The 25,887-nt window shown below is 41.8% G+C and overlaps 1 protein-coding gene across 2 annotated transcripts in view; it reads left to right on the plus strand.

Moving 5' to 3' along the window:
• Positions 1 to 25,887, plus strand: part of LPCAT2 (lysophosphatidylcholine acyltransferase 2) — a 1,632,697-nt gene that overhangs the window by 1,195,387 nt on the left and 411,423 nt on the right. For both annotated transcript variants that reach the window (XM_063438673.1, XM_063438674.1), the window contains exons 9-10: positions 1,537 to 1,591; positions 1,684 to 1,766. In XM_063438673.1, coding sequence (XP_063294743.1) covers positions 1,537 to 1,591; positions 1,684 to 1,766 — 138 coding nt within the window. The remainder of the gene's footprint in view (positions 1 to 1,536; positions 1,592 to 1,683; positions 1,767 to 25,887) is intronic.

Consider the following 25,887-nt stretch of genomic DNA (forward strand, 5'->3'; position numbering starts at 1 on the left):
GAAACAACCATGTAAATGCTAGCGGCTTTTGGCTGCTAGCATATGAATGCTATAGTGATTACATGCAAACATACATTTCAATACAGAATGCAAAGTACATTAAAACAGTATAGGGCAGCAGTGTTTAGGACAACCTTTAGAGTCACAGTTCTATAGTCTGAAGTGGCTAGTCACTCACTTTTTTGAATTTAACAATACAACATAAGTAAAACAAAACAAAAATTTGTCAAGTATAACATAGCTATGAATTTTTTTTAGATAATATACCGTATTTATCGGCGTATAACACGCACCGGCGTATAACACGCACCTCATTTTAAGAAGGAAATTCCAGGAAATTTCCCCTCATCCCATAGTATAGTCCCCCCCCCTTTCCATAGTATTCTCCACCCCCTCACATAGTATTCTCCACCCCCTCCCATAGTATTCTCCACCCCCTCCCATAGTGATCCCCCCTCATCTCATAGTGTTCCCCTCCCTTTCCATAGTATTCTCCACCTCCTCCCATACTATTCTCCACCCCCACCCATAGTGTTCCCCCCCTTCGCATAGTATTCTCCCCACTCCCATAGTATTCTCCACCCCCTCCCATAGTGTCCCCAAGTTCACTTTCCCTCCCCTTGTCCCATAATTACTTACCTGTCTTGAAGCGTGGGCCGGCTTCACAGCGCGCATCGCGGTACTGGAACTTCAATTTCAGGTTCCGGTTTCCGGCGGGACTGAAAGGAAGTGTGCACACTTCCTTTCAGTCCCACCGGAAACCGGAACCTGAAATTGAAGTTCCAGTACTGCGGTGCGCGCTGTGATGCCAGCCCACGCTTCAAGACAGATAAGTAAATATGGTATATCGGCGTATAACACGCACACATCATTTTCCCCCTATTTTCAGGGAGAAAAAGTGCGTGTTATACGCCGATAAATACGGTAGTTGTAACAGAGGCAGACAGGGTCCCAAAGAAACATAGAAAAAATGGAAATTAGGAATGGAAATTGTAAATGTTTTGGTCTTACAGCAACACCACTGCTTAGAGTGCATTTTCTGGGTGTGCCCACAATTCCCATTTTTTTCTGTGTAGATTTGGAATCCAGACCAGATTCGTATTGGGCTAAGCACCCCAATCAATTCACTATGGGTGCCCCTTTGGAGCTGTGAGTGTATGTCAGTGCATGCATCAGTGAGGGTGTGTGTCTGTCAGGAAGAGATATTTGGAAGGGGGGAGGGGTGCCTAGGGCCGCACAAAATCAGAATACACCACTGAGAAGTGGCCCTTAGACTTTGGACAGAACCAGCTTAGTCATGTTACAAAATTTAATCTGGTAGTATATTTCATATTTGGCGGGAACATAATTGAAAGCAAACCATTATTTGAGTTTCATACTCCGAAAAGTACAACCTTTTGAAAAGTCACTAGTTCCAGTGCAATGATATGACCGGATATACATTTGTAATTATAATTGTTGTATGAACAGCAATAAGTTGATTACTTCCAGATTTATTTTTCTTGCTTCTATTCTTTTTATTTTTTTAATCTACAGCACCAAACTTCTGCTCATGACATTTTGTCAAATCTACACCATTGTTGAAGTGGAGGTAAGAAAAATGTAAGCAGTTGCGTAGATCTGTGCTCATTTATTTTAAAATAATGTAATAATCTTTTATACGCACCTTTTTTTTCCTTCTAGTTTCTTCCAGTATATGTGCCTTGTAATGAAGAAAAGAACGATCCATTTCTTTTTGCAAACAATGTTCGACATAATATGGCCCAGTAAGTAACAATGTTTCTCTGTAATGTGTATATTGTACTTTACATATGCAGTCACCAAAAATACATCTAAGCTTTTTTACTACTACATGTTATATGCAATATAAATCAGTAGAAAGATCTGCCTCGTAAAAATTATTTTCATATCAGAGCATCAGGTTCCTGATACATAAAAAGAGAACCATTAAAAAAAAAAAAAAATGTAAAAAATTATATATATATTTGTGTTCAGGGCAACATATATTTGTAATACAAGAATGTGTTGTGGCGTAACCTGTTATAGGATAAAGTTGGTTTAGGTGTGCCGAAACCGACAATGTGGTAGGCCTGGAAATAAAAGAGGGCCCACACTAGTAGAATATTAATTAATAAATGAGGGAGGGTGTGGAGTATTGATCATTATTTAATGTGCAGTTTGCAATATATATGTGTATTATATGGTGTGGCGCATACATATATATATATTTAATACTAATGTACATTTGGTTGTATGAAATACTGACTGAATGACTATTGACTGAAATAGGCTTCTTAACTTAGCTTAGATTTGAAAACGTTACACTTTCAATGACATTTCCACAAGGTTAAAGTTAAATTAGAACAAACACATGTGCTGTCAGTCAAATGTATACAAAACTCGTTGTAAGCTAATTACAGGCAAGAGCCTTCTAGAGAATATTCCAAAAACACATGTGCTGTCAGTTAAATATATACAAAAACACTTCGTAAGCTAATTACAAGCTCGAGCCATTTAGGGAATATCCCAAACTTAGATATGCAATACATTACATCATGTAACAAGTTAGAAAACCTTTTTGGGAAAATCACACAGGTGGGGGCTGCTTTATGGAGAACAAAATGGCTATTTAACTGAAGGAGAAAGGATAGGACGTTGTCATTCTTTAACAGTCATTCAGCCATTATTCCATTCTCACTTGCACGCAGAGCATCATACACAAGGACATATGCTGTGATCACTAATACTTTGGTAAGATTAATTATTTACTGACTATTTTTGCATTCTGTTACATTCATCCAATACACTTTTATCTTATATTTATTTGAGTCATTGTTTCATTTATTACAATATTTTTACAGTGCCTTTTCGGGTCTTCAGACACTGAACTATTTTTAGTGATAAATCAAAAATATCATCTAGAATGGTTAAAGAAAACAGTATTTATAAGTAATTTGGAAACGGAAAGGTCTACTCCGTATATAGCTATAGATTGCATAAAGACACGCTAAGCTTAGAATGACCCGGAGTGACCTTTTGTCGGTAAAGGTCCACATCATACCTGAAGCGAGCCATAACTATCAAAATTGAAGTATCACCGAAACCGACATTCTGGGGGCCTCGTCCTTGGGAGGTTTAGTCGTGTCTTTTGCAGTGGAGAACACGGTGTACTCAGTTGTCGGGAGGATTCTCGTTTTGTAAGTATGTCTTTCTTTAAGTTTCCAAATAGGATAGGTAATCTTGAAACTAGTTCAAGTGACCCTATTGATTTAAATACTGAACAGAGATCCGTTGATTCCCCTGTTTTGTTTTCTTTCCCTTCTGTGTTTCAAGAATTTATAAAATGTTGGATTAAAAAATATGGAGGTCCATTTAAGTTGGGCGAAAATATAAGTGATGCACTGTTTCTAGAGGACATTTTTCAAGTATTACCCTCAATAATGCAGCTTAAAGATGGCAACGTAAAAAAGGGTAGGAGTTTGCAAGCTTTACTAGATATGCTATTAATGTCCCTTCAAATGATTGAACAGTTGCAAGTTAGTTTTAATCTGCAAGCTTCTCTTATTAATACGCTGCATGTACAAATAGAAGATTACCGCACCCAGGCACAAAATGCAGCTCACACTGCTGGATTCTTACAAGATAAAGTTCATAAGTTAGAATCCAAAAATATAATTCTTGATCAAGCTGTAGACACCTTACAATGCCTGCGTACAAAGCACTCTCCTTCTTTAAAACTAGGAGGTAAAGCACGGGGAAGTGCTATATTTAAAAAATCCCCTGTTGCTCATGAAAACAAATGGTATCAGATTGCCACCTTGTCAGTCGATCTTCCTTCTGCTTTAATTAATGAAGACGACAATGCAATATGGATGGAGCATAAAAATGAAAATATTGAGTTTCCTTCACAAGTAACTTGTGTCCCCACTGCTCCTCCCACGTATACCCATTTGTATCCAGAATTGCCAATTGAACACTCTAAAACTGATCTTGTTCCTTGTAATCCTATAACACGTGGTCCCCAATTAGAGGCTAACGAAGTGTTATCAGATGACAAATTGAAGGAAATTTCTGCACATCATGCTAGAATAGAAAAAGAATATAATGATATGGAAATGACTTTACATAATGTAAAACAATCGTTTTCGCAAGAAAACCAGCAGAGACGAAACTTAGAAGCAGAGTTGTCTGAGGCTGCACGACTATTAACTGAGACTAAAACTAACCTTGAACGTTTTAGGCTTGACAATGACGAGTTACAACGTGTAAATGACAAACTTAAGGCTACTACTAGAAAACAGGAAAAAACTGCTAGCATATTGCATGATACTACGCAAGACCTTAAGTCTACTAACAAACAGCTGCAAAGTGACCTTAACGAGGCTAAATCTAAACGACATGTTGTGATTTCTGATCCCGTTAACGTACACATGTCCCCTACTACATCTATTAAAGCTACGGAAGCCAGAGCTGTTTTATCTGAGATCGGACAAGCTCCAGTGAATAAGGGTACTGTTGAGGATTTCAATAGATTTACACATTGGATCGGAAAACTCCTTCGCTGGGGTTCTTCGGATTCACAATTAATAGAGATTTTTCTAAAAGGTCTGGGATCCTGTTCAGCTGTTATAGAAGGTTTTGCACAAACTTTTCCTCAGCTGTTAGAACGGTGTTGCCATAAGCTATTTCATTTGTCTAGTCCGTTCCAGATTAACAAAGCTTTTATCTCACTTCCTAATGAGTCAATCACAGAAACTGCTAACAGAGTAATTGTTTTCCTGGCTGCTCTTACTAATGGGGCTACTTCTTCAGAAAAACGTTCTGACATACAAGCTGACCTTAAATTGGATCCAGCAGTGCGGGAGTTAATTTTCACTCTTGTACCAAGTAACATTTCTCATGTTATGACCATCTGTTATGGTGACATGAGGAATGTGGACTTTAATTCATGGCTTGACCGTTTGCAAATTGAAATGGATAGATATTTTAAACCCTCTCCGATTTCTGAAATAACATATCAGGCTCAAAGATCTTGGAGAGATGGACAGCAATTAAATAATGCCTCTAATACTTGGCAGACTGAAGGTCCACAGTACCGTGGACGGGGTGGCTTTAGAGGTAGATTTAATACTACAAGACGTGGCATAGGAAAAGATGGTGAGTGGATTCCCTTGAGGGATATTATTGCCTCTCAGAAAGCGTTACAACATTCTGTTGAGCTACTTAGAAAACAAGTAGAGCAAGCTAATTTAACGCCTGTTGCAGCTCTAACACCTTCCCTTCCCCCCCTGTCCTCCTGCTAGGGATGTGTTTTCTCCTCTCCTCTTTGTCTCGACTGGCCTCTGAATCTAGATAAATGGGGACGACCAATGTGTACTATGTTGGTAGATGGGGAGAAAATTAACACTCTAATCGATACAGGGGCAGCTGCTACACTAATATCTGGTACACCTAAAACTGACAAATTTACTACTGCTTGCATTGTGGGGGTTACTGGAATGCCAAAAACAGTGTATGTTGAACCTAGGACATTGACGATTGGCTCTAAGACTATACGTTCTGATGTGTTTTTGGAAAAAGATGCGTTATCTCTGTTGGGAGCTCCGGATATTGTAAAGTTTGGGTTTATCATTGATTTAATAAATCACATGCTTTGGAATATTGTGGAGAGTCCTAGCCCTTCTGAGAATACTCTGATCGGTTTAGACTCCGATTTGCCTCCTGTGCATGTTGTCTATCCACATGAGGATGTTGGGGCCGTAAAGGGTATTAAAATCAAACACCCTCCTGCTCCTCCTGTGGATACAGAATCTTGGTGGCATGAATATGCCGATGTATGGGCTAAAGATAGTCTGGATTGTGGTAAATCACAATTAATGGTTTCTTTGGATGGTTCACACCACCCATATGTTAAACAGTATCCAATTCCACGTGAGGCAGAAAAAGATTTAGAGGTTATCATTGACCAATTGCTACAGAGAGGGTTAATTCGACCATGCCAAACTGCAGGATCGAGTCCTGTGTGGCCTATTCGTAAAAAAGACAACACTTGGCGTTTAACCATTGACTACAGACGACTAAATGAGACTGTTTTTAGAACAGCACCTGTTGTGGCCTCTTACCCTGAACTGATTGCTAAATTAACTCCTGAAATGCAGTACTATACCGTGTTAGATCTTGCAAATGGGTTTTATAGTGTACAAGTCACTCCTGAAACTCAGTATCGTACTGCATTTTCTTTTCAATCTAAACAGTATTGCTGGACAGTTCTTCCTCAAGGTTACTGTGATAGCCCTGCAATTTTTCACAGCATGTTAGCACAAGCTCTAAAGTCTCATAATTTGCATAACAAAGTTGTTCAGTATGTTGATGACTTGTTAATCGCAAATGATACCCGAGAAAGCAACATTCATCTGTTAAAAAAGGTTTTGGAATGCCTTAGAAAGCATGGCTTGAAACTTAACCCTGACAAGTGTCAGCTGGTCCAACAGAAGGTTAATTACCTTGGATTGGAACTTAGTCCAACAGGCAGAAGTATTCTTGAGGATAGGGTTAAACATATTCTCTCCCTACCAAGACCAGTAGATGTGAAATCTTTACAGCAGTTTCTTGGGCTTACCGGATTCTGCAGAGAATTTGTTGCTAATTATGCTTTGCTTGCAGAACCATTATATGACCTACTGAAACAAAACAAATTTGAATGGAATGATTCTCACACACAGACATTTTCGTCTCTCAAATCTGCATTAGCTAGTGCACCCGTTTTGGGCACTCCAGCATCAGACAAACCATTTTATTTATACTCTAGTGTGTCTGATACAACACTTGGTGCAGTAGTGGCCCAATACCATGGTGATATACTAGCCCCTATTGCATACTTGAGTCGCAAAATGACACCACCTGAATTGAAATTTGGTCCTTGTGAAAAAATTGCCCTAGCTACATACTGGACCATACAAAGACTGAGATATCTTCTCAGCGGTCAGCACATTGTGATTCGTTCACATCATAATCCCCTGCTTTTGCTGAAAAAACATAATTTGGCTTTAAGTGACATTCGGAATGAACGTGTGGTGAGATGGATGACTACGCTGCTCACTGAACACATTACAGTGGAACCATTAAAGGAACCTTCTGTACATGTGTTGGGTGTGCTTATTCAAGGTCAGGATCATGTATGTCATCCTATGCTTGCTCCTAAAGCACATTCTGTTTTTAAAGAAGGCAGCCCTGCTGATGTGGGAACTAACCCTGTTTGGTACATTGATGCTAGTTCATCAGTCATCGATGGTAAGCGCATGACAGGTTTTGCAGGTGTACTTCTTGAAGGTAGAACAATTCTTGATATGTTTCAGTATGCTTGTAAAAGGGCAGGAGCACAGTTTGCTGAATTAGCTGCACTACTGACTTTGATCAGAGACAAAATTGGGAAAGGTGGTACACACTTTGTAGTCACTGACTCTATGTATGTTTTCAGAGGAGCTTTGATTCTTCTTACATTTTGGGTCAACAATAAATGGCAGTCCACTGATGGCAGTATAGTACAGCACAAAGGCTTATGGGAACGCATACAGGATTTGTCTAAAGATCATATAGGCTTTATCAAACTCATCAAGGTAAAGGCACATAGATCTAAGGGCCCATTGGCATACGGGAATAGTCTTGCAGATAAATTTGCAAAAGAGGCTGCATGTCTTCCTGATATTCCACTATGGGAAGAGGAAGATGCATTGTATCATACACCACTTGCACCAGTACAGTTGTATGCCCCTGACGATGATAGCACACAATGGTCTGTACTTCGAGAACATCAAGAGTACGATTTGGTACTCGCTCCGCTTTTTGATGACCCTGCACCTAAGTTAGGTAAAGAAAAATTGTACATTCTGCATGACATTTTAGTCAAAGACACTGAACATGGTCCTGTCTGGGTTATTCCCTCTCATTTGGTAAAATGTTTGCTAGCATGGGTACATGGTTCCATTGCAGGGGGACATCCCAAATTACAAGAATGTATGGATAGGATGTCTAAACTGGGATGGTGGCCTACTATGAGAAGAGATATTCAAGATCACATTGACAGATGTATTGTTTGTGCACACCAAGACCCAGCAAGACAACTAACACGTGGAGCACTAATGCGACATGCTCCTACTGGACCTTGGGACAGACTGCAGGTTGACTATGTAGGTAAACTGCCATTGACAGCCCGTAAAAATCGTTACATATTGGTTGTCATTGACTCGTTTAGTCGATGGATTGAAGCTTTTGCTACCCCTAACAAAACAGCTGGTACAACTGCCAAAATCCTAGTGCAAAATGTTTTCTGTCACTTTGGGATTCCAAAACAAATGGATTCAGATAATGGCGGTGAATTTGTCAATACTATCCTGAAAGAGATCACAAGTTGGTTAGATCTCCCTTGGGATTTCCATATTGCTTATCACCCTCAAAGCGGAGGCATGGTTGAAAGGATGAATGGCCAGATAAAAAAGGAACTTAGCAAAATCTGTAATGCCAATGGTAAAAATTGGGATATTTTACTGCCTTTTGTCCTTGCTCGAATGAGATCTAGAGTTAACAGGCATATTCAGATGTCTCCTTATGAAGTTCTTTTTGGACGCAGTATGCCTTCCTGGGAACGCCTTTTGCTTCCTATGGATTTATCTACCTCGGTAGCATTATGCAATGAAGAATGGGCCAAAGAACATTCTCTATGGCTCACCACTGTACAAGGACAGGCGCTGCACACAGATGCGGTGTCCGCCTTAAAAAGTAAAAGTGATTTTGATAAAAAATCTGACCTCACTGAATACCAAGTGGGAGATTCTGTGTGCATGCTTAAACAAGGACAGAAAAACCCTAGGAAATTTCCTAAAGATTGCTGGGAAGGTCCATATCTTATTGTGGACAAAGTGGGACCCTCAGTTTATCTTATTCAAAAATCTGATGGTTTAAATGTCTACAAGCATGCAATGCAGCTTAAATTGTTTAAGGGCTCTTAAAGCCCTGTGTTTGTTATTCTATATTTACTTTGTTTTTCAGAAAGTGTACAAAGGGACTGAGACTCTAGAACGGCTGTTCCAGACTCTACTGTTCATTATGAATGATCGGCGCCTTTACATCTAATCTTCATATGGACAAAGAAAAATAAAAACAGTCCTACCGGATGTACAAAACTAGCTTTGGCTAGACTACTTTCTGCATGTGTTGCATGTTTTCCTAGCCTAGTGTGATACTTTTATGTATTTACTAATAATAAATAGTAACGTTGTGTAATAATCTCCTTATCCACATTTTTCATGTTATATTTGAAGTTTGGTGTCCGTAACTTACAGTTTGATCATAACTAATTATTTTATTGGTTTTCATAGCCTACAAATTAGACTATGGCATCTTGGACATGTTGCTTGATGGGATGCGTTACAGTGATGTGTTTGCTCTATACCTTTACTAACATTTGGCATCCAGATAATCATAATCTGCAGAAGCGTCTTGTCACTTCTTCTGAAGTGCTTGCTCCTTTTAAACCTATATATTTAGTCTCACACCCTACTACCAGCATTGACCTTATCTTTTCCTTATTGTCTAACTTTCAGCGTAATAGTGTTAAATCTAACCGTCCCATATATCATATTTCTCATAGTTCTGCATCCCCACAATTTGTTGCACTTTTTATTGCAAGTGTTCCAAAATTTGACTATGCTCAGCTATGGTTTATTAATAAAACCCATCTTCTGATTCCAGAATATGGTGCACTTCCGCATCTTGATAAAAATATTTGTCTGATATGCAGTATTGATTTGCAATCTACTACTTCTGGCATTTTTCATAATTCTAACCGCCGCCCTATGGCTAACATGGATAATATTAATACCTGTGGAAGTCCAGAAGTCCAGGACTCTACTTCGGTTGCAATGCCTGCGACTATTTTGGTTGATACTTCCAACCCCTCTGATTCTGTAGGTGAATGGCAATGTACAGACAATGGTATTCCACAGTTTATAGTTAGAATTGATGAAATAGCTCAACCTTCTACTCCTATAGCTTCTGTATCTCCCTCTACTCCTATACCAGAATCTACCACACCTCCATTTAAAGAAGGTGACCCTATTCAAGTTCGTTTAGACTCTGCTACACAAGTAGCATATGATGTTTCATATCGTTTGGTTACCTGGCACTTACAATTAAATAAATGGTTGGTTTCCACACAATATTCCAATTGTACACCATTCGTATCAGTACAGGAAAGAGCTTTTCAGTGGTGGTTTCATGAAAGCATGTTATATAATGTATCACTTCGATCACACCATCGCCCTAGACGAGATATTTTAGCTACTGGGTTAGGTACATATGGTAGTGTCGTGGGATCAGCTGCCCAAATTAATTCAGAAATTCTAAGATATAAACTTGCTTCTTTAGCCTCTCATACTTCTACGGGTCTGGATACCCAATATGGTATTAATACTAATATTGTTAAGCTTCAACAGCATCAAACTCATGTTATGGTAGATACAACTGAGATTATTTCTGATAAGTTTCACACTCTGGTCGACTCAGTTTACAATGTTACTCATGATACTGCATGGGCAATGCTATGTTCACAGGTTCAGGCTGATCTGTCTGCCGATCTTAAACTTCAGTTGCAAAGTTTATGGTCTGGTAGATGGCCTGCTTCGTTGAGTCTTGCTGCTTCAAAATCTGTGACTGACTTTGCGATGACTCATCTTTTGTGGTGGGAAGTTCTTCTATCTGACTGCTCACTTGAAAGATGTGCCATTCAAACATTAATACCATGGGCAGGCAAAGATGCTATTATTTATCGTTTAGCTACAATTGGCCTACCGTCTAATGGTTCATTATTGTTGCCTGAACTTTCACATCAATGGGTAGCCCAGGGTACGGATAGTTCCAACTGGACCCTTGTAGACATTTCCTTGTGTCACTCGAATGCTAATTCTTATATATGTTCTCCATCCCAATATAAAACTACTACTGAAACATGTTGGGTTGATCAGGATGAATGTAGTTTTCATGGTCAATTTAATGTTACAAATCCTGTCTACTACTTGGGGTTAGATCGTGTTTGTTTTCACTTATTTCAGCCTGATCAAATTATTTTTAAAACAATGGATGAATCCCTTCTCAGCACTCACTTATTGCCTGGCACGTGGTGTAATTCCATTCCTGTGTCTTATATTGCTTCTTCAGTATGGAACTTCACTATGCCTCAACTTACTAACATAAGTTTGGATTTATCATGGGAACGTATTGTTGATTTTTCCATGTCAGATTTGCCCTTGGGTATGGGTTCTGAGATGAAAAAATGGTTAACTGACTCAACATCAATTACAACATTGCTTAATTCATTAAAGAGTGTTTCGCACCAAGCTCAAATTACTGTCACACATAAACAAGGGATTCTTAAACAGGTCTCTGCTGCTGTTAAACAAGATGGTCAGACCTCATGGTGGGAATCTGTTTTGGGATACAGTAATACTGCTACACATTTTTTTAATATAATGTTGCATCCAGTTGTAGTTATTTCTCTCTTACAACTGATTTTATTTTTATTCATCTGTATCAGTGGTTGCTATTTCAAACTTTTACATCGTAATCTGTGTAAAAAGGTGGCTGTATTGGAGGACTTGGAGTCTAAGCATAAACGTCTTCTCCCATTATATACACTAAATGGTTATTCTGTATCTTTGGATCCCTCTCAGCTTCCCACTCCTCGTTAATTTTGGATTATATTCTGTGTCCATGATCTTACATTATTTTTGTTTTCTTTTAGATCTCCATTTTGCTTTTCTTCTATGTCATGACTGGTTCCTTACTTTTATTTTTAAACAGCACTTGGGCGTTTCTGTCTCTTTATTTTAAATACTAAGTGGTACATTCTGATGACAGGTTTACCAGCTACACTCTATTATCAGTAACTTTCTCTGTCAACGTACATCCAGCTGCTTTTATTACACTTATCTGTGAAGAATTTCTATTTCTAAGAAGAATTCCTACTGACTGCTCTACTGTCTATGGGTACGATCGGTACTAGGATGAAGACTTTGCATACTACCTTGGACGAAGATTTCCTAAACTTTGCATATACCTAAGGAGTTGAGGAGCTATCATGGTTATCCTACTTCTCAAACTTCCTGTTTGGTTGCTGTGAATGTCTATTGTTGCTATTTTATGGGTGAATCTCATGCTGCAAATTGCTATTTCATTCTGCGGCCTGGACTCTAATTCTGAACTCTCCATGAACTATATTTCTTGCTATGTCGCTGATATTCCTTCTATTGGACTTCCAGATTTGATACTGGTATTTGACTTCTTCAATCAAATCTCTAAAGAACTTTAATGTAGCTTTAACACAGTTTATTACGTCACTCTGTGTTATATTTCTTATTCCTGTGTTTCTGCTGGTACCACTTGTATGCAATTTATTTTTCTCTTTCTCTCTTTCTCTTCTCTTTGGCACAAGTGTTGTTTTGTTTTAGATTTTTCACAGTTTTTCTCTTGTTTTTTCTTTTTGGTTTTGTCATAGAAGAAAAACAAGTGGGGGAGTGTGGAGTATTGATCATTATTTAATGTGCAGTTTGCAATATATATGTGTATTATATGGTGTGGCGCATACATATATATATATTTAATACTAATGTACATTTGGTTGTATGAAATACTGACTGAATGACTATTGACTGAAATAGGCTTCTTAACTTAGCTTAGATTTGAAAACGTTACACTTTCAATGACATTTCCACAAGGTTAAAGTTAAATTAGAACAAACACATGTGCTGTCAGTCAAATGTATACAAAACTCGTTGTAAGCTAATTACAGGCAAGAGCCTTCTAGAGAATATTCCAAAAACACATGTGCTGTCAGTTAAATATATACAAAAACACTTCGTAAGCTAATTACAAGCTCGAGCCATTTAGGGAATATCCCAAACTTAGATATGCAATACATTACATCATGTAACAAGTTAGAAAACCTTTTTGGGAAAATCACACAGGTGGGGGCTGCTTTATGGAGAACAAAATGGCTATTTAACTGAAGGAGAAAGGATAGGACGTTGTCATTCTTTAACAGTCATTCAGCCATTATTCCATTCTCACTTGCACGCAGAGCATCATACACAAGGACATATGCTGTGATCACTAATACTTTGGTAAGATTAATTATTTACTGACTATTTTTGCATTCTGTTACATTCATCCAATACACTTTTATCTTATATTTATTTGAGTCATTGTTTCATTTATTACAATATTTTTACAGTGCCTTTTCGGGTCTTCAGACACTGAACTATTTTTAGTGATAAATCAAAAATATCATCTAGAATGGTTAAAGAAAACAGTATTTATAAGTAATTTGGAAACGGAAAGGTCTACTCCGTATATAGCTATAGATTGCATAAAGACACGCTAAGCTTAGAATGACCCGGAGTGACCTTTTGTCGGTAAAGGTCCACATCATACCTGAAGCGAGCCATAACTATCAAAATTGAAGTATCACCGAAACCGACAGAGGGTACTTCAAATAACGCTGAGTTGTGAGAGAAACCTTCTATGTTTCGAACCTCCTCTGGCCAACTACCCCAGAGCCAATTATTACCGAATATAGCTACAAACCTGGTGGTAGCTGCTACATCGGTCCAGATGACGGAAGAAAATATAGATAATTGCAGAAGAAACATACACCCCCTTTTCCAATTTAAAGGGACACTCCAGGCACCCAGACCACTTCTGCCCATTGGAGTGGTCTGGGTGCCAACTCCCACTACCCTTAACCCTGCAAGTGTTCTTATTGCAGTTTTTTATAAACTGCAATAATTACCTTGCAGGGTTAAAGGGACACTCCAGGTACCCAGACCACTTCTGCCCATTGGAGTGGTCTGAGTGCCAACTCCCACTACTCTTAACCCTGCAACTGTAATTATTGCAGTTTTTCATAAACTGCAATAATTACATTGCAGGGTTAACTCCACCTCTAGTGGCTGTCTAGACGTCCTCACGCTGTGTGAGGACCTCCAGCGTCGCTCAATTCCCCATAGGAAAGCATTGAAAATCGTTTTAATGCTTTCCTATGGGGAGACTTAATGCGCATGCGCATTAGGTTTCCTCAGCCGGCGGGCGGGGATCAGTCTTGCTTCAGCAACTGGGATTGGGAGGGAGAAGGAACCTGCAGTGCCAGGAAAATGGATTGTTTTCCTGGCACTGGAGTTTCCCTTTAAACGAAACTTGTGCCACATGAGTAGGTCGGCCTTAGTTTGTGTACTAAGCGAGAGGCGACTGATGCCATTGGTAAATTCAGGGAGTAAGCTAAAGAGTATTGACATGAAGGCTCTACCTTGCGGGATGATTCTTATTGCAAAATTAAGAGAGCCTATGGTTACAGGAACCATTTGTATATATTGATCAATACTTTTGAGAATGTTATCAACTTTATCTTGCAGAAGGCTGGCTTCCATAGCCCAAGAAATGTATAATAGTATCAGGACCTTCTGTTTTTTGGGGGGGAGAAACTGATACCCCTAATGTTTGGAATAGCTTTAGGGTGAACATAGATAATGGAAAAAATCTATACATACTAAGAAATCACCTAACAGATGTCTTCTAGCAATCTATAAGTAAATAGATAGAGCTCAGATATTGAATAAATACAATGGATAAATAAACCTTCAATGGGTATGACCTAAAATGGAAAGGTTGTATAAAGCGTAAGAATAGGAACAATAAAAGTATGTATAAAAAAAAATTGAAGATAGACAAAAAACCTTTTAAAATTGATAAAATAGAAGTGTAGATACACTAGGTGGCCCTCTTGCAGTACACAGATTAATTATGAGGTTGCTGGGTAGACTTTCCCTTTAAAAGGGTTTATTCACTAAGTAGTGAGTTGAAAAAACAGAAAATTTCCTTATAAAATTGAATATTAACCCCTTAACGACGCTGGACGGAAATTTTCCGTCAAGGCAGACCTACCCTTAAGGACGATTGACGGAAAATTTCCGTCATTTACTAAAGTTAACGCCAGATCGCGGCGATCGTGGGGTTAACGCTGTTGCTGGGTGCCTCGGCGTTTGAGGAAGCCCAGCATCAGCCAGTAGCGCTGTCCCAGCACATGTGATCGATGTGACAGCCAGTCACAGTGATCACAGTGCTGCTGGAATTTCCTGATCCTCCTCCCTCCACCTCTGTGTGTGTTTAGAAGTGGAGAGAGACGGATCGGTTGAAATGTTGTGTCCCTGACAGACACAAAGTGTTTTAAAGTTTAAAAAAATACTTTACCTCCTTTCCCTGTGAAAATTAACAAGGGTTTAACCCTTTGATCACTGGCAGCAGTGATCACAATACTGATCACAGTACTTTACTGAGATCAGAGTTTTTTTTAACCCTCAGGGGTTAACTTTATTTTCTTTTTAACCCTCAGGGGTTAAATATATTTATTTTATTTTTTTTACTATTATTTTCAGTTAATTAGTTAGCTGGGGTGGATTGAAGCTAGGGGGAATTGGGGATTCTAGCATTAGTGTAGCTAGGAAGCTGAAAAGCTTTAGAAAGTTATTAAAAGTTTGTAAAAGTTTGTAAAAGTTTATAAAATCATAAAAAAAAGTGAAAAAAGGAAAAAAGAGGAAAAAAAAGTAGTTTATTTTAAGTCAAAGCATTTCTGCTTTGCTAGGTGTAAGCACTGTGTTTAGCGGTGATCTGATTTCTGTTTTTACCCACAGGGGTTCATTTTTTTAAGTTTTTAAGAGTTTTAAAAAAGTTAAAAAAAGTATTAAAAAAAGTTCAGAAAACAAAAAAAGTATAAAAAAAGTTAAAAAAACAAAACAAAAAAATACCTTATTTAGTTAAAGTTAATTTTAAGCTTTCACCATGCTTAGAAGGTTTAGTGCAGAGGAGGCATATAATATATTAGCAGCCGACTCAGAGGCAACCGACACTGCCTCAGAGAGTGTAGAGGGTGACTATGTGCCAGACACAGATGAAGAGAGTGACGATACCCCTGGCACTGCTCCTGGCGCTGATATCTGGGTGCCCCCTAACAATTTTGTCCCCGACATCCCTCTGTTCACTGCGACTCCTGGTATTCAGCTATAACTCCCAGGATTTTATGGAGCTGTTCCTTGGGGATGATTTTTTAGGGCAGATAGTTACACAAACAAATATTTATGCAGCGCAGTATCTGGCACAAAATGCAACAAGTCACCTTGCCACAAAAGGGAGCTGGTACCCCACCAGTGTGCCAGAGTTAAAACAGTTCTGGGCACTAACCATGCTGATGGGAATTATAAAAAAGCCCAGCATCCGAATGTACTGGTCCAAAAACCCAGTATGCAATACTCCCATTTTCTCTCAGACCATGAGTAGGCCCAGATATGAATCAGTACTGCACTTTCTGCACTTCAATGACAATTCGAAGTGCCACCCCAAAGATCATCCGCAGTATGCAATACTCCCATTTTCTCTCAGACCATGAGTAGGCCCAGATATGAATCAGTACTGCACTTTCTGCACTTCAATGACAATTCGAAGTGCCACCCCAAAGATCATCCGCAGTATGACAAACTCTAGTGTCCTTAAAGCGGGTGTTTCAGGCCTTCCTTCAGCGTGTGCCCTGCAGAACCCTGCCAGTGTACTTTGACAGTTGCCACTCATATCTGGTGTCTCTATAGCGTGCTTTTGCAAAGAAAAACAGTTTTCCAGTGTAAGCTAATTGCAGTCAGTTTCCCTAAGCGGGTGTGTCAGGCCTTCCTTCAGCGTGTGCCCTACAGAACCCTGCCAGTGTACTTTGACAGTTGCCACTCATATCTGGTGTCTCTATAGCGTGCTTTTACAAAGAAAAAAAGTTTTCCAGTGTAAGCTAATAGCAGTCAGTGTCCTTAAAGCGGGTGTTTCAGGCCTTCAGCGTGTGCCCTGCAGAACCCTGCCACTGTACTTTGACAGTTGCCACTCATATCTGGTGTCTCTATAGCGTGCTTTAACAAAGAAAAAAAGTTTTCCAGTGTAAGCTAATAGCAGTCAGTGTCCTTAAAGCGGGTGTGTCAGGCCTTCCTTCAGCATGTGCCCTGCAGACCCCTGCCAGTGTACCTTGACAGTTGCCACTCATATCTGGTGTCTCTATAGCGTGCTTTTACAAAGAAAAAAAGTTTTCCAGTGTAAGCTAATAGCATTCAGTGTCCTTAAACCGGTTGTATCAGGCCTTCCTTCAGCGCGTGCCCTGCAGAACCCTGCCAGCGTACTTAAACCGGTTGTATCAGGCCTTCCTTCAGCCCTGCAGAACCCTGCCAGCGTACTTAAACCGGTTGTATCAGGCCTTCCTTCAGCGTGTGCCCTGCAGAACCCTGCCTGCCACACTCATATCTGGTGTCTCTGTAGCGTGCTTTTACAAAGAAAATAAAGTTTTCCAGTGTAAGCTAATAGCAGTCAGTGTCCTTAAAGCGGGTGTGTCAGGCCTTCCTTCAGCGTGTGCCCTGCAGACCCCTGCCAGTGTACTTTGACAGTTGCCACTCATATCTGGTGTCTCTATAGCGTGCTTTTACAAAGAAAAAAAGTTTTCCAGTGTAAGCTAATAGCAGTCAGTGTCCTTAAAGCGGGTGTGTCAGGCCTTCCTTCAGCGTGTGCCCTGCAGACCCCTGCCAGTGTACCTTGACAGTTGCCACTCATATCTGGTGTCTCCATAGCGTGCTTTTACAAAGAAAAAAAGTTTTCCAGTGTAAGCTAATAGCAGTCAGTGTCCTTAAAACGGTTGTATCAGGCCTTCCTTCAGCGTGTGCCCTGCAGAACCCTGCCAGCGTACTTTGACAGTTGCCACTCATATCTGGTGTCTCTGTAGCGTGCTTTTACAAAGAAAAAAAGTTTTCCAGTGTAAGCTAATAGCAGTCAGTGTCCTTAAAGCGGGTGTTTCAGGCCTTCAACTTGAGACCTGCAGAACCCTGCCAGTGTACTTTGACAGTTGCCACTCATATCTGGTGTCTCTATAGCGTGCTTTTGCAAAGAAAAACAGTTTTCCAGTGTAAGCTAATGGCAGTCAGTGTCCTTAAAGCGGGTGTTTCAGGCCTTAAGCGTGTGCCCTGCAGAACCCTGCCAGCGTACTTTGACAGTTGCCACTTATATCTGGTGTCTCTATAGCGTGCTTTTACAAAGAAAAAAAGTTTTCCAGTGTAAACTAAGAGCAGTTAGTGTCCTTAAAGCGGGTGTGTCAGGCCTTCATTCAGCGTATGCCCTGCAGAACCCTGCGAGCATACTTTGACAGTTGCCACTCATATCTGGTGTCTCTGTAGCGTGCTTTTACAAAGAAAAAAAGTTTTCCAGTGTAAGCTAATAGCAGTCAGTGTCCTTAAAGCGGGTGTTTCAGGCCTTCAGCATGTGACCTGCAGACCCCTGACAGTGTACTTTGACAGTTGCCACTCATATCTGGTGTCTCTATAGCGTGCTTTTACAAAGAAAAAAAGTTTTCCAGTGTAAACTAAGAGCAGTCAGTGTCCTTAAAGCGGGTGTGTCAGGCCTTCCTTCAGCGTATGCCCTGCAGAACCCTGCCAGCATACTTTGACAGTTGCCACTTATATCTGGTGTCTCTGTAGCGTGCTTTTGCAAAGAAAAACAGTTTTCCAGTGTAAGCTAATTGCAGTCAGTTTCCCTAAGCGGGTGTGTCAGGCCTTCCTTCAGCGTGTGCCCTGCAGAACCCTGCCAGTGTACTTTGACAGTTGCCACTCATATCGGGTGTCTCTATAGCGTGCTTTTACAAAGAAAAAAGTTTTCCAGTGTAAGCTAATTGCAGTCAGTGTCCTTAAAGCGGGTGTGTCAGGCTTTCCTTCAGCGTGTGCCCTGCAGAACCCTGCCAGCGTACTTTGACAGTTGCCACTCATATCTGGTGTCTCTATATCGTGCTTTTACAAAGAAAAAAAGTTTTCCAGTGAAAAATAATAGCAGTCAGTGTCCTTAAAGCGGGTGTGTCAGGCCTTCCTTCAGCGTGTGCCCTGCAGAACCCTGCCAGCGTACTTTGACAGTTGCCACTCATATCTGGTGTCTCTATAGCGTGCTTTTACAAAGAAAAAAAGTTTTCCAGTGTAAACTAAGAGCAGTCAGTGTCCTTAAAGCGGGCGTGTCAGGCCTTCCTTCAGCGTATGCCCTGCAGAACCCTGCCAGCATACTTTGACAGTTGTCACTCATATCTGGTGTCTCTGTAGCGTGCTTTTACAAAGAAAAAAAGTTTTCCAGTGTAAGCTAATAGCAGTCAGTGTCCTTAAAGCGGGTGTTTCAGGCCTTCAGCGTGTGCCCTGCAGACCCCTGCCAGCGTACTTTGACAGTTGCCACTCATATCTGTTGTCTCTATAGCGTGCTTTTACAAAGAAAAAAAGTTTTCCAGTGTAAACTAAGAGCAGTCAGTGTCCTTAAAGCGGGTGTGTCAGGCCTTCCTTCAGCGTATGCCCTGCAGAACCCTGCCAGCATACTTTGACAGTTGCCACTCATATCTGGTGTCTCTGTAGCGTGCTTTTACAAAGAAAAAAAGTTTTCCAGTGTAAGCTAATAGCAGTCAGTGTCCTTAAAGCGGGTGTTTCAGGCCTTCAGCGTGTGCCCTGCAGACCCCTGCCAGTGTACTTTGACAGTTGCCACTCATATCTGGTGTCTCTATAGCGTGCTTTTACAAAGAAAAAAAGTTTTCCAGTGTAAGCAAATAGCAGTCAGTGTCCTTAAAGCGGGTGTGTCAGGCCTTCCTTCAGCGTGTGCCCTGCAGACCCCTGCCATTGTACCTTGACAGTTGCACTCATATCTGGTGTCTCTATAGCATGCTTTTGCAAACAAAAAAACATTTCCAGTGTAAGCTAATGGCAGTCAGTGTCCTTAAAGCGGGTGTGTCAGGCCTTCCTTCAGCGTGTGCCCTGCAGAACCCTGCCAGTGTACCTTGACAGTTGCCACTCATATCTGGTGTCTCTATAGCGTGCTTTTGCAAAGAAAAAAGATTTCCAGTGTAAGCTAATGGCAGTCAGTGCCTTAAAGCGGGTGTTTCAGGTCTTCAGCGTGTGCCCTGCAGACCCCTGCCAGTGTACTTTGACAGTTGCCACTCATATCTGGTGTCTCTACAGCGTGCTTTTACAAAGAAAAAAAGTTTTCCAGTGTAAGCAAATAGCAGTCAGTGTCCTTAAAGCGGGTGTGTCAGGCCTTCCTTCAGCGTGTGCCCTGCAGAACCCTGCCAGCGTACTTTGACAGTTGCCACTCATATCTGGTGTCTCTATAGCGTGCTTTTACAAAGAAAAAAAGTTTTCCAGTGTAAGCAAATAGCAGTAAGTGTCCTTAAAGCGGGTGTGTCAGGCCTTCCTTCAGCGTGTGCTCTGCAGAACCCTGCCAGTGTACTTTGACAGTTGCCACTCATATCTGGTGTCTCTATAGCGTGCTTTTGCAAAGAAAAACAGTTTTCCAGTGTAAGCTAATTGCAGTTAGTTTCCCTAAGCGGGTGTGTCAGGCCTTCCTTCAGCGTGTGCCCTGCAGAACCCTGCCAGTGCACTTTGACAGTTGCCACTCATATCTGGTGTCTCAATAGCGTGCTTTTACAAAGAAAAAAAGTTTTCCAGTGTAAGCTAATAGCAGTCAGTGTCCTTAAAGCGGGTGTTTCAGGCCTTCAGCATGTGCCCTGCAGAACCCTGCCACTGTACTTTGACAGTTGCCACTCATATCTGGTGTCTCTATAGCGTGCTTTTACAAAGAAAAAAAGTTTTCCAGTGTAAGCTAATAGCAGTCAGTGTCCTTAAAGCGGGTGTGTCAGGCCTTCCTTCAGCATGTGCCCTGCAGACCCCTGCCAGTGTACCTTGACAGTTGCCACTCATATCTGGTGTCTCTATAGCGTGCTTTTACAAAGAAAAAAAGTTTTCCAGTGTAAGCTAATAGCATTCAGTGTCCTTAAACCGGTTGTATCAGGCCTTCCTTCAGCGTGTGCCCTGCAGAACCCTGCCAGCGTACTTAAACCGGTTGTATCAGGCCTTCCTTCAGCCCTGCAGAACCCTGCCAGCGTACATAAACCGGTTGTATCAGTCCTTCCTTCAGCGTGTGCCCTGCAGAACCCTGCCTGCCACACTCATATCTGGTGTCTCTGTAGCGTGCTTTTACAAAGAAAATAAAGTTTTCCAGTGTAAGCTAATTGCAGTCAGTGTCTTTAAAGCGGGTGTGTCAGGCTTTCCTTCAGCGTGTGCCCTGCAGAACCCTGCCAGCGTACTTTGACAGTTGCCACTCATATCTGGTGTCTCTATATCGTGCTTTTACAAAGAAAAAAAGTTTTCCAGTGTAAACTAATAGCAGTCAGTGTCCTTAAAGCGGGTGTGTCAGGCCTTCCTTCAGCGTGTGCCCTGCAGAACCCTGCCAGCGTACTTTGACAGTTGCCACTCATATCTGGTGTCTCTATAGCGTGCTTTTACAAAGAAAAAAAGTTTTCCAGTGTAAACTAAGAGCAGTCAGTGTCCTTAAAGCGGGTGTGTCAGGCCTTCCTTCAGCGTATGCCCTGCAGAACCCTGCCAGCATACTTTGACAGTTGCCACTCATATCTGGTGTCTCTGTAGCGTGCTTTTACAAAGAAAAAAAGTTTTCCAGTGTAAGCTAATAGCAGTCAGTGTCCTTAAAGCGGGTGTTTCAGGCCTTCAGCGTGAGCCCTGCAGACCCCTGCCAGTGTACTTTGACAGTTGCCACTCATATCTGGTGTCTCTATAGCGTGCTTTTACAAAGAAAAAAAGTTTTCCAGTGTAAGCAAATAGCAGTCAGTGTCCTTAAAGCGGGTGTGTCAGGCCTTCCTTCAGCGTGTGCCCTGCAGAACCCTGCCAGTGTACCTTGACAGTTGCCACTCATATCTGGTGTCTCTATAGCGTGCTTCTGCAAAGAAAAAAAGATTTCCAGTGTAAGCTAATGGCAGTCAGTGCCTTAAAGCGGGTGTTTCAGGTCTTCAGCGTGTGCCCTGCAGACCCCTGCCAGTGTACTTTGACAGTTGCCACTCATATCTGGTGTCTCTATAGCGTGCTTTTACAAAGAAAAAAAGTTTTCCAGTGTAAGCAAATAGCAGTCAGTGTCCTTAAAGCGGGTGTGTCAGGCCTTCCTTCAGCGTGTGCCCTGCAGAACCCTGCCAGCGTACTTTGACAGTTGACACTCATATCTGGTGTCTCTATAGCGTGCTTTTACAAAGAAAAAAAGTTTTCCAGTGTAAGCAAATAGCAGTAAGTGTCCTTAAAGCGGGTGTGTCAGGCCTTCCTTCAGCGTGTGCCCTGCAGAACCCTGGCAGTGTACTTTGACAGTTGCCACTCATATCTGGTGTCTCTATAGCGTGCTTTTGCAAAGAAAAACAGTTTTCCAGTGTAAGCTAATAGCAGTCAGTGTCCTTAAAGCAGGTGTGTCAGGCCTTGCTTCAGCGTGTGCCCTGCAGACCCCTGCCAGTGTACTTTGACAGTTGCCACTCATATCTGGTGTCTCTATAGCGTGCTTTTACAAAGAAAAATTTTTTTCCAGTGTAAGCTAATAGCATTCAGTGTCCTTAAACCGGTTGTATCAGGCCTTCCTTCAGCGTGTGCCCTGCAGAACCCTGCCAGCGTACTTAAACCGGTTGTATCAGGCCTTCCTTCAGCCCTGCAGAACCCTGCCAGCGTACATAAACCGGTTGTATCAGTCCTTCCTTCAGCGTGTGCCCTGCAGAACCCTGCCTGCCACACTCATATCTGGTGTCTCTGTAGCGTGCTTTTACAAAGAAAATAAAGTTTTCCAGTGTAAGCTAATTGCAGTCAGTGTCCTTAAAGCGGGTGTGTCAGGCTTTCCTTCAGCGTGTGCCCTGCAGAACCCTGCCAGCGTACTTTGACAGTTGCCACTCATATCTGGTGTCTCTATATCGTGCTTTTACAAAGAAAAACAGTTTTCCAGTGTAAACTAATAGCAGTCAGTGTCCTTAAAGCGGGTGTGTCAGGCCTTCCTTCAGCGTGTGCCCTGCAGAACCCTGCCAGCGTACTTTGACAGTTGCCACTCATATCTGGTGTCTCTATAGCGTGCTTTTACAAAGAAAAAAAGTTTTCCAGTGTAAACTAAGAGCAGTCAGTGTCCTTAAAGCGGGTGTGTCAGGCCTTCCTTCAGCGTATGCCCTGCAGAACCCTGCCAGCATACTTTGACAGTTGCCACTCATATCTGGTGTCTCTGTAGCGTGCTTTTACAAAGAAAAAAAGTTTTCCAGTGTAAGCTAATAGCAGTCAGTGTCCTTAAAGCGGGTGTTTCAGGCCTTCAGCGTGTGCCCTGCAGACCCCTGCCAGTGTACTTTGACAGTTGCCACTCATATCTGGTGTCTCTATAGCGTGCTTTTACAAAGAAAAAAAGTTTTCCAGTGTAAGCAAATAGCAGTCAGTGTCCTTAAAGCGGGTGTGTCAGGCCTTCCTTCAGCGTGTGCCCTGCAGAACCCTGCCAGTGTACCTTGACAGTTGCCACTCATATCTGGTGTCTCTATAGCGTGCTTTTACAAAGAAAAAAAGTTTTCCAGTGTAAGCAAATAGCAGTCAGTGTACTTAAAGCGGGTGTGTCAGGCCTTCCTTCAGCGTGTGCCCTGCAGAACCCTGCCAGCGTACTTTGACAGTTGCCACTCATATCTGGTGTCTCTATAGCGTGCTTTTACAAAGAAAAAAAGTTTTCCAGTGTAAGCAAATAGCAGTCAGTGTCCTTAAAGCGGGTGTGTCAGGCCTTCCTTCAGCGTGTGCCCTGCAGAACCCTGCCAGTGTACTTTGACAGTTGCCACTCATATCTGGTGTCTCTATAGCGTGCTTTTGCAAAGAAAAACAGTTTTCCAGTGTAAGCTAATTGCAGTCAGTTTCCCTAAGCGGGTGTGTCAGGCCTTCCTTCAGCGTGTGCCCTGCAGAACCCTGCCAGTGTACTTTGACAGTTGCCACTCATATCTGGTGTCTCAATAGCGGGCTTTTACAAAGAAAAAAAGTTTTCCAGTGTAAGCTAATGGCAGTCAGTGTCCTTAAAGCGGGTGTTTCAGGCCTTCAGCGTGTGCCCTGCAGAACCCTGCCACTGTACTTTGACAGTTGCCACTCATATCTGGTGTCTCTATAGCGTGCTTTTACAAAGAAAAAAAGTTTTCCAGTGTAAGCTAATAGCAGTCAGTGTCCTTAAAGCGGGTGTGTCAGGCCTTCCTTCAGCATGTGCCCTGCAGACCCCTGCCAGTGTACCTTGACAGTTGCCACTCATATCTGGTGTCTCTATAGCGTGCTTTTACAAAGAAAAAAAGTTTTCCAGTGTAAGCTAATAGCATTCAGTGTCCTTAAACCGGTTGTATCAGGCCTTCCTTCAGCCCTGCAGAACCCTGCCAGCGTACTTAAACCGGTTGTATCAGGCCTTCCTTCAGCGTGTGCCCTGCAGAACCCTGCCTGCCACACTCATATCTGGTGTCTCTGTAGCGTGCTTTTACAAAGAAAATAAAGTTTTCCAGTGTAAGCTAATAGCAGTCAGTGTCCTTAAAGCGGGTGTATCAGGCCTTCCTTCAGCGTGTGCCCTGCAGACCCCTGCCAGTGTACTTTGACAGTTGCCACTCATATCTGGTGTCTCTATAGCGTGCTTTTACAAAGAAAAAAAGTTTTCCAGTGTAAGCTAATAGCAGTCAGTGTCCTTAAAGCGGGTGTGTCAGGCCTTCCTTCAGCGTGTGCCCTGCAGACCCCTGCCAGTGTACCTTCACAGTTGCCACTCATATCTGGTGTCTCCATAGCGTGCTTTTACAAAGAAAAAAAGTTTTCCAGTGTAAGCTAATAGCAGTCAGTGTCCTTAAAACGGTTGTATCAGGCCTTCCTTCAGCGTGTGCCCTGCAGACCCCTGCCAGTGTACCTTCACAGTTGCCACTCATATCTGGTGTCTCTGTAGCGTGCTTTTAGAAAGAAAAAAAGTTTTCCAGTGTAAGCTAATAGCAGTCAGTGTCCTTAAAGCGGGTGTTTCAGGCCTTCAACTTGTGACCTGCAGAACCCTGCCAGTGTACTTTGACAGTTGCCATTCATATCTAGTGTCTCTATAGCGTGCTTTTGCAAAGAAAAACAGTTTTCCAGTGTAAGCTAATGGCAGTCAGTGTCCTTAAAGCGGGTGTTTCAGGCCTTAAGCGTGTGCCCTGCAGAACCCTGCCAGCGTACTTTGACAGTTGCCACTTATATCTGGTGTCTCTATAGCGTGCTTTTACAAAGAAAAAAAGTTTTCCAGTGTAAACTAAGAGCAGTTAGTGTCCTTAAAGCGGGTGTGTCAGGCCTTCATTCAGCGTATGCCCTGCAGAACTCTGCGAGCATACTTTGACAGTTGCCACTCATATCTGGTGTCTCTGTAGCGTGCTTTTACAAAGAAAAAAAGTTTTCCAGTGTAAGCTAATAGCAGTCAGTGTCCTTAAAGCGGGTGTTTCAGGCCTTCAGCATGTGCCCTGCAGACCCCTGCCAGTGTACTTTGACAGTTGCCACTCATATCTGGTGTCTCTATAGCGTGCTTTTACAAAGAAAAAAAGTTTTCCAGTGTAAACTAAGAGCAGTCAGTGTCCTTAAAGCGGGTGTGTCAGGCCTTCCTTCAGCGTATGCCCTGCAGAACCCTGCCAGCATACTTTGACAGTTGCCACTTATATCTGGTGTCTCTGTAGCGTGCTTTTGCAAAGAAAAACAGTTTTCCAGTGTAAGCTAATTGCAGTCAGTTTCCCTAAGCGGGTGTGTCAGGCCTTCCTTCAGCGTGTGCCCTGCAGAACCCTGCCAGTGTACTTTGACAGTTGCCACTCATATCGGGTGTCTCTATAGCGTGCTTTTACAAAGAAAAAAGTTTTCCAGTGTAAGCTAATTGCAGTCAGTGTCCTTAAAGCGGGTGTGTCAGGCTTTCCTTCAGCGTGTGCCCTGCAGAACCCTGCCAGCGTAC

This window comes from Pelobates fuscus, chromosome 12, assembly GCF_036172605.1.
Source record: "Pelobates fuscus isolate aPelFus1 chromosome 12, aPelFus1.pri, whole genome shotgun sequence".
Classification (NCBI taxonomy): Eukaryota; Metazoa; Chordata; class Amphibia; order Anura; family Pelobatidae; genus Pelobates; species Pelobates fuscus.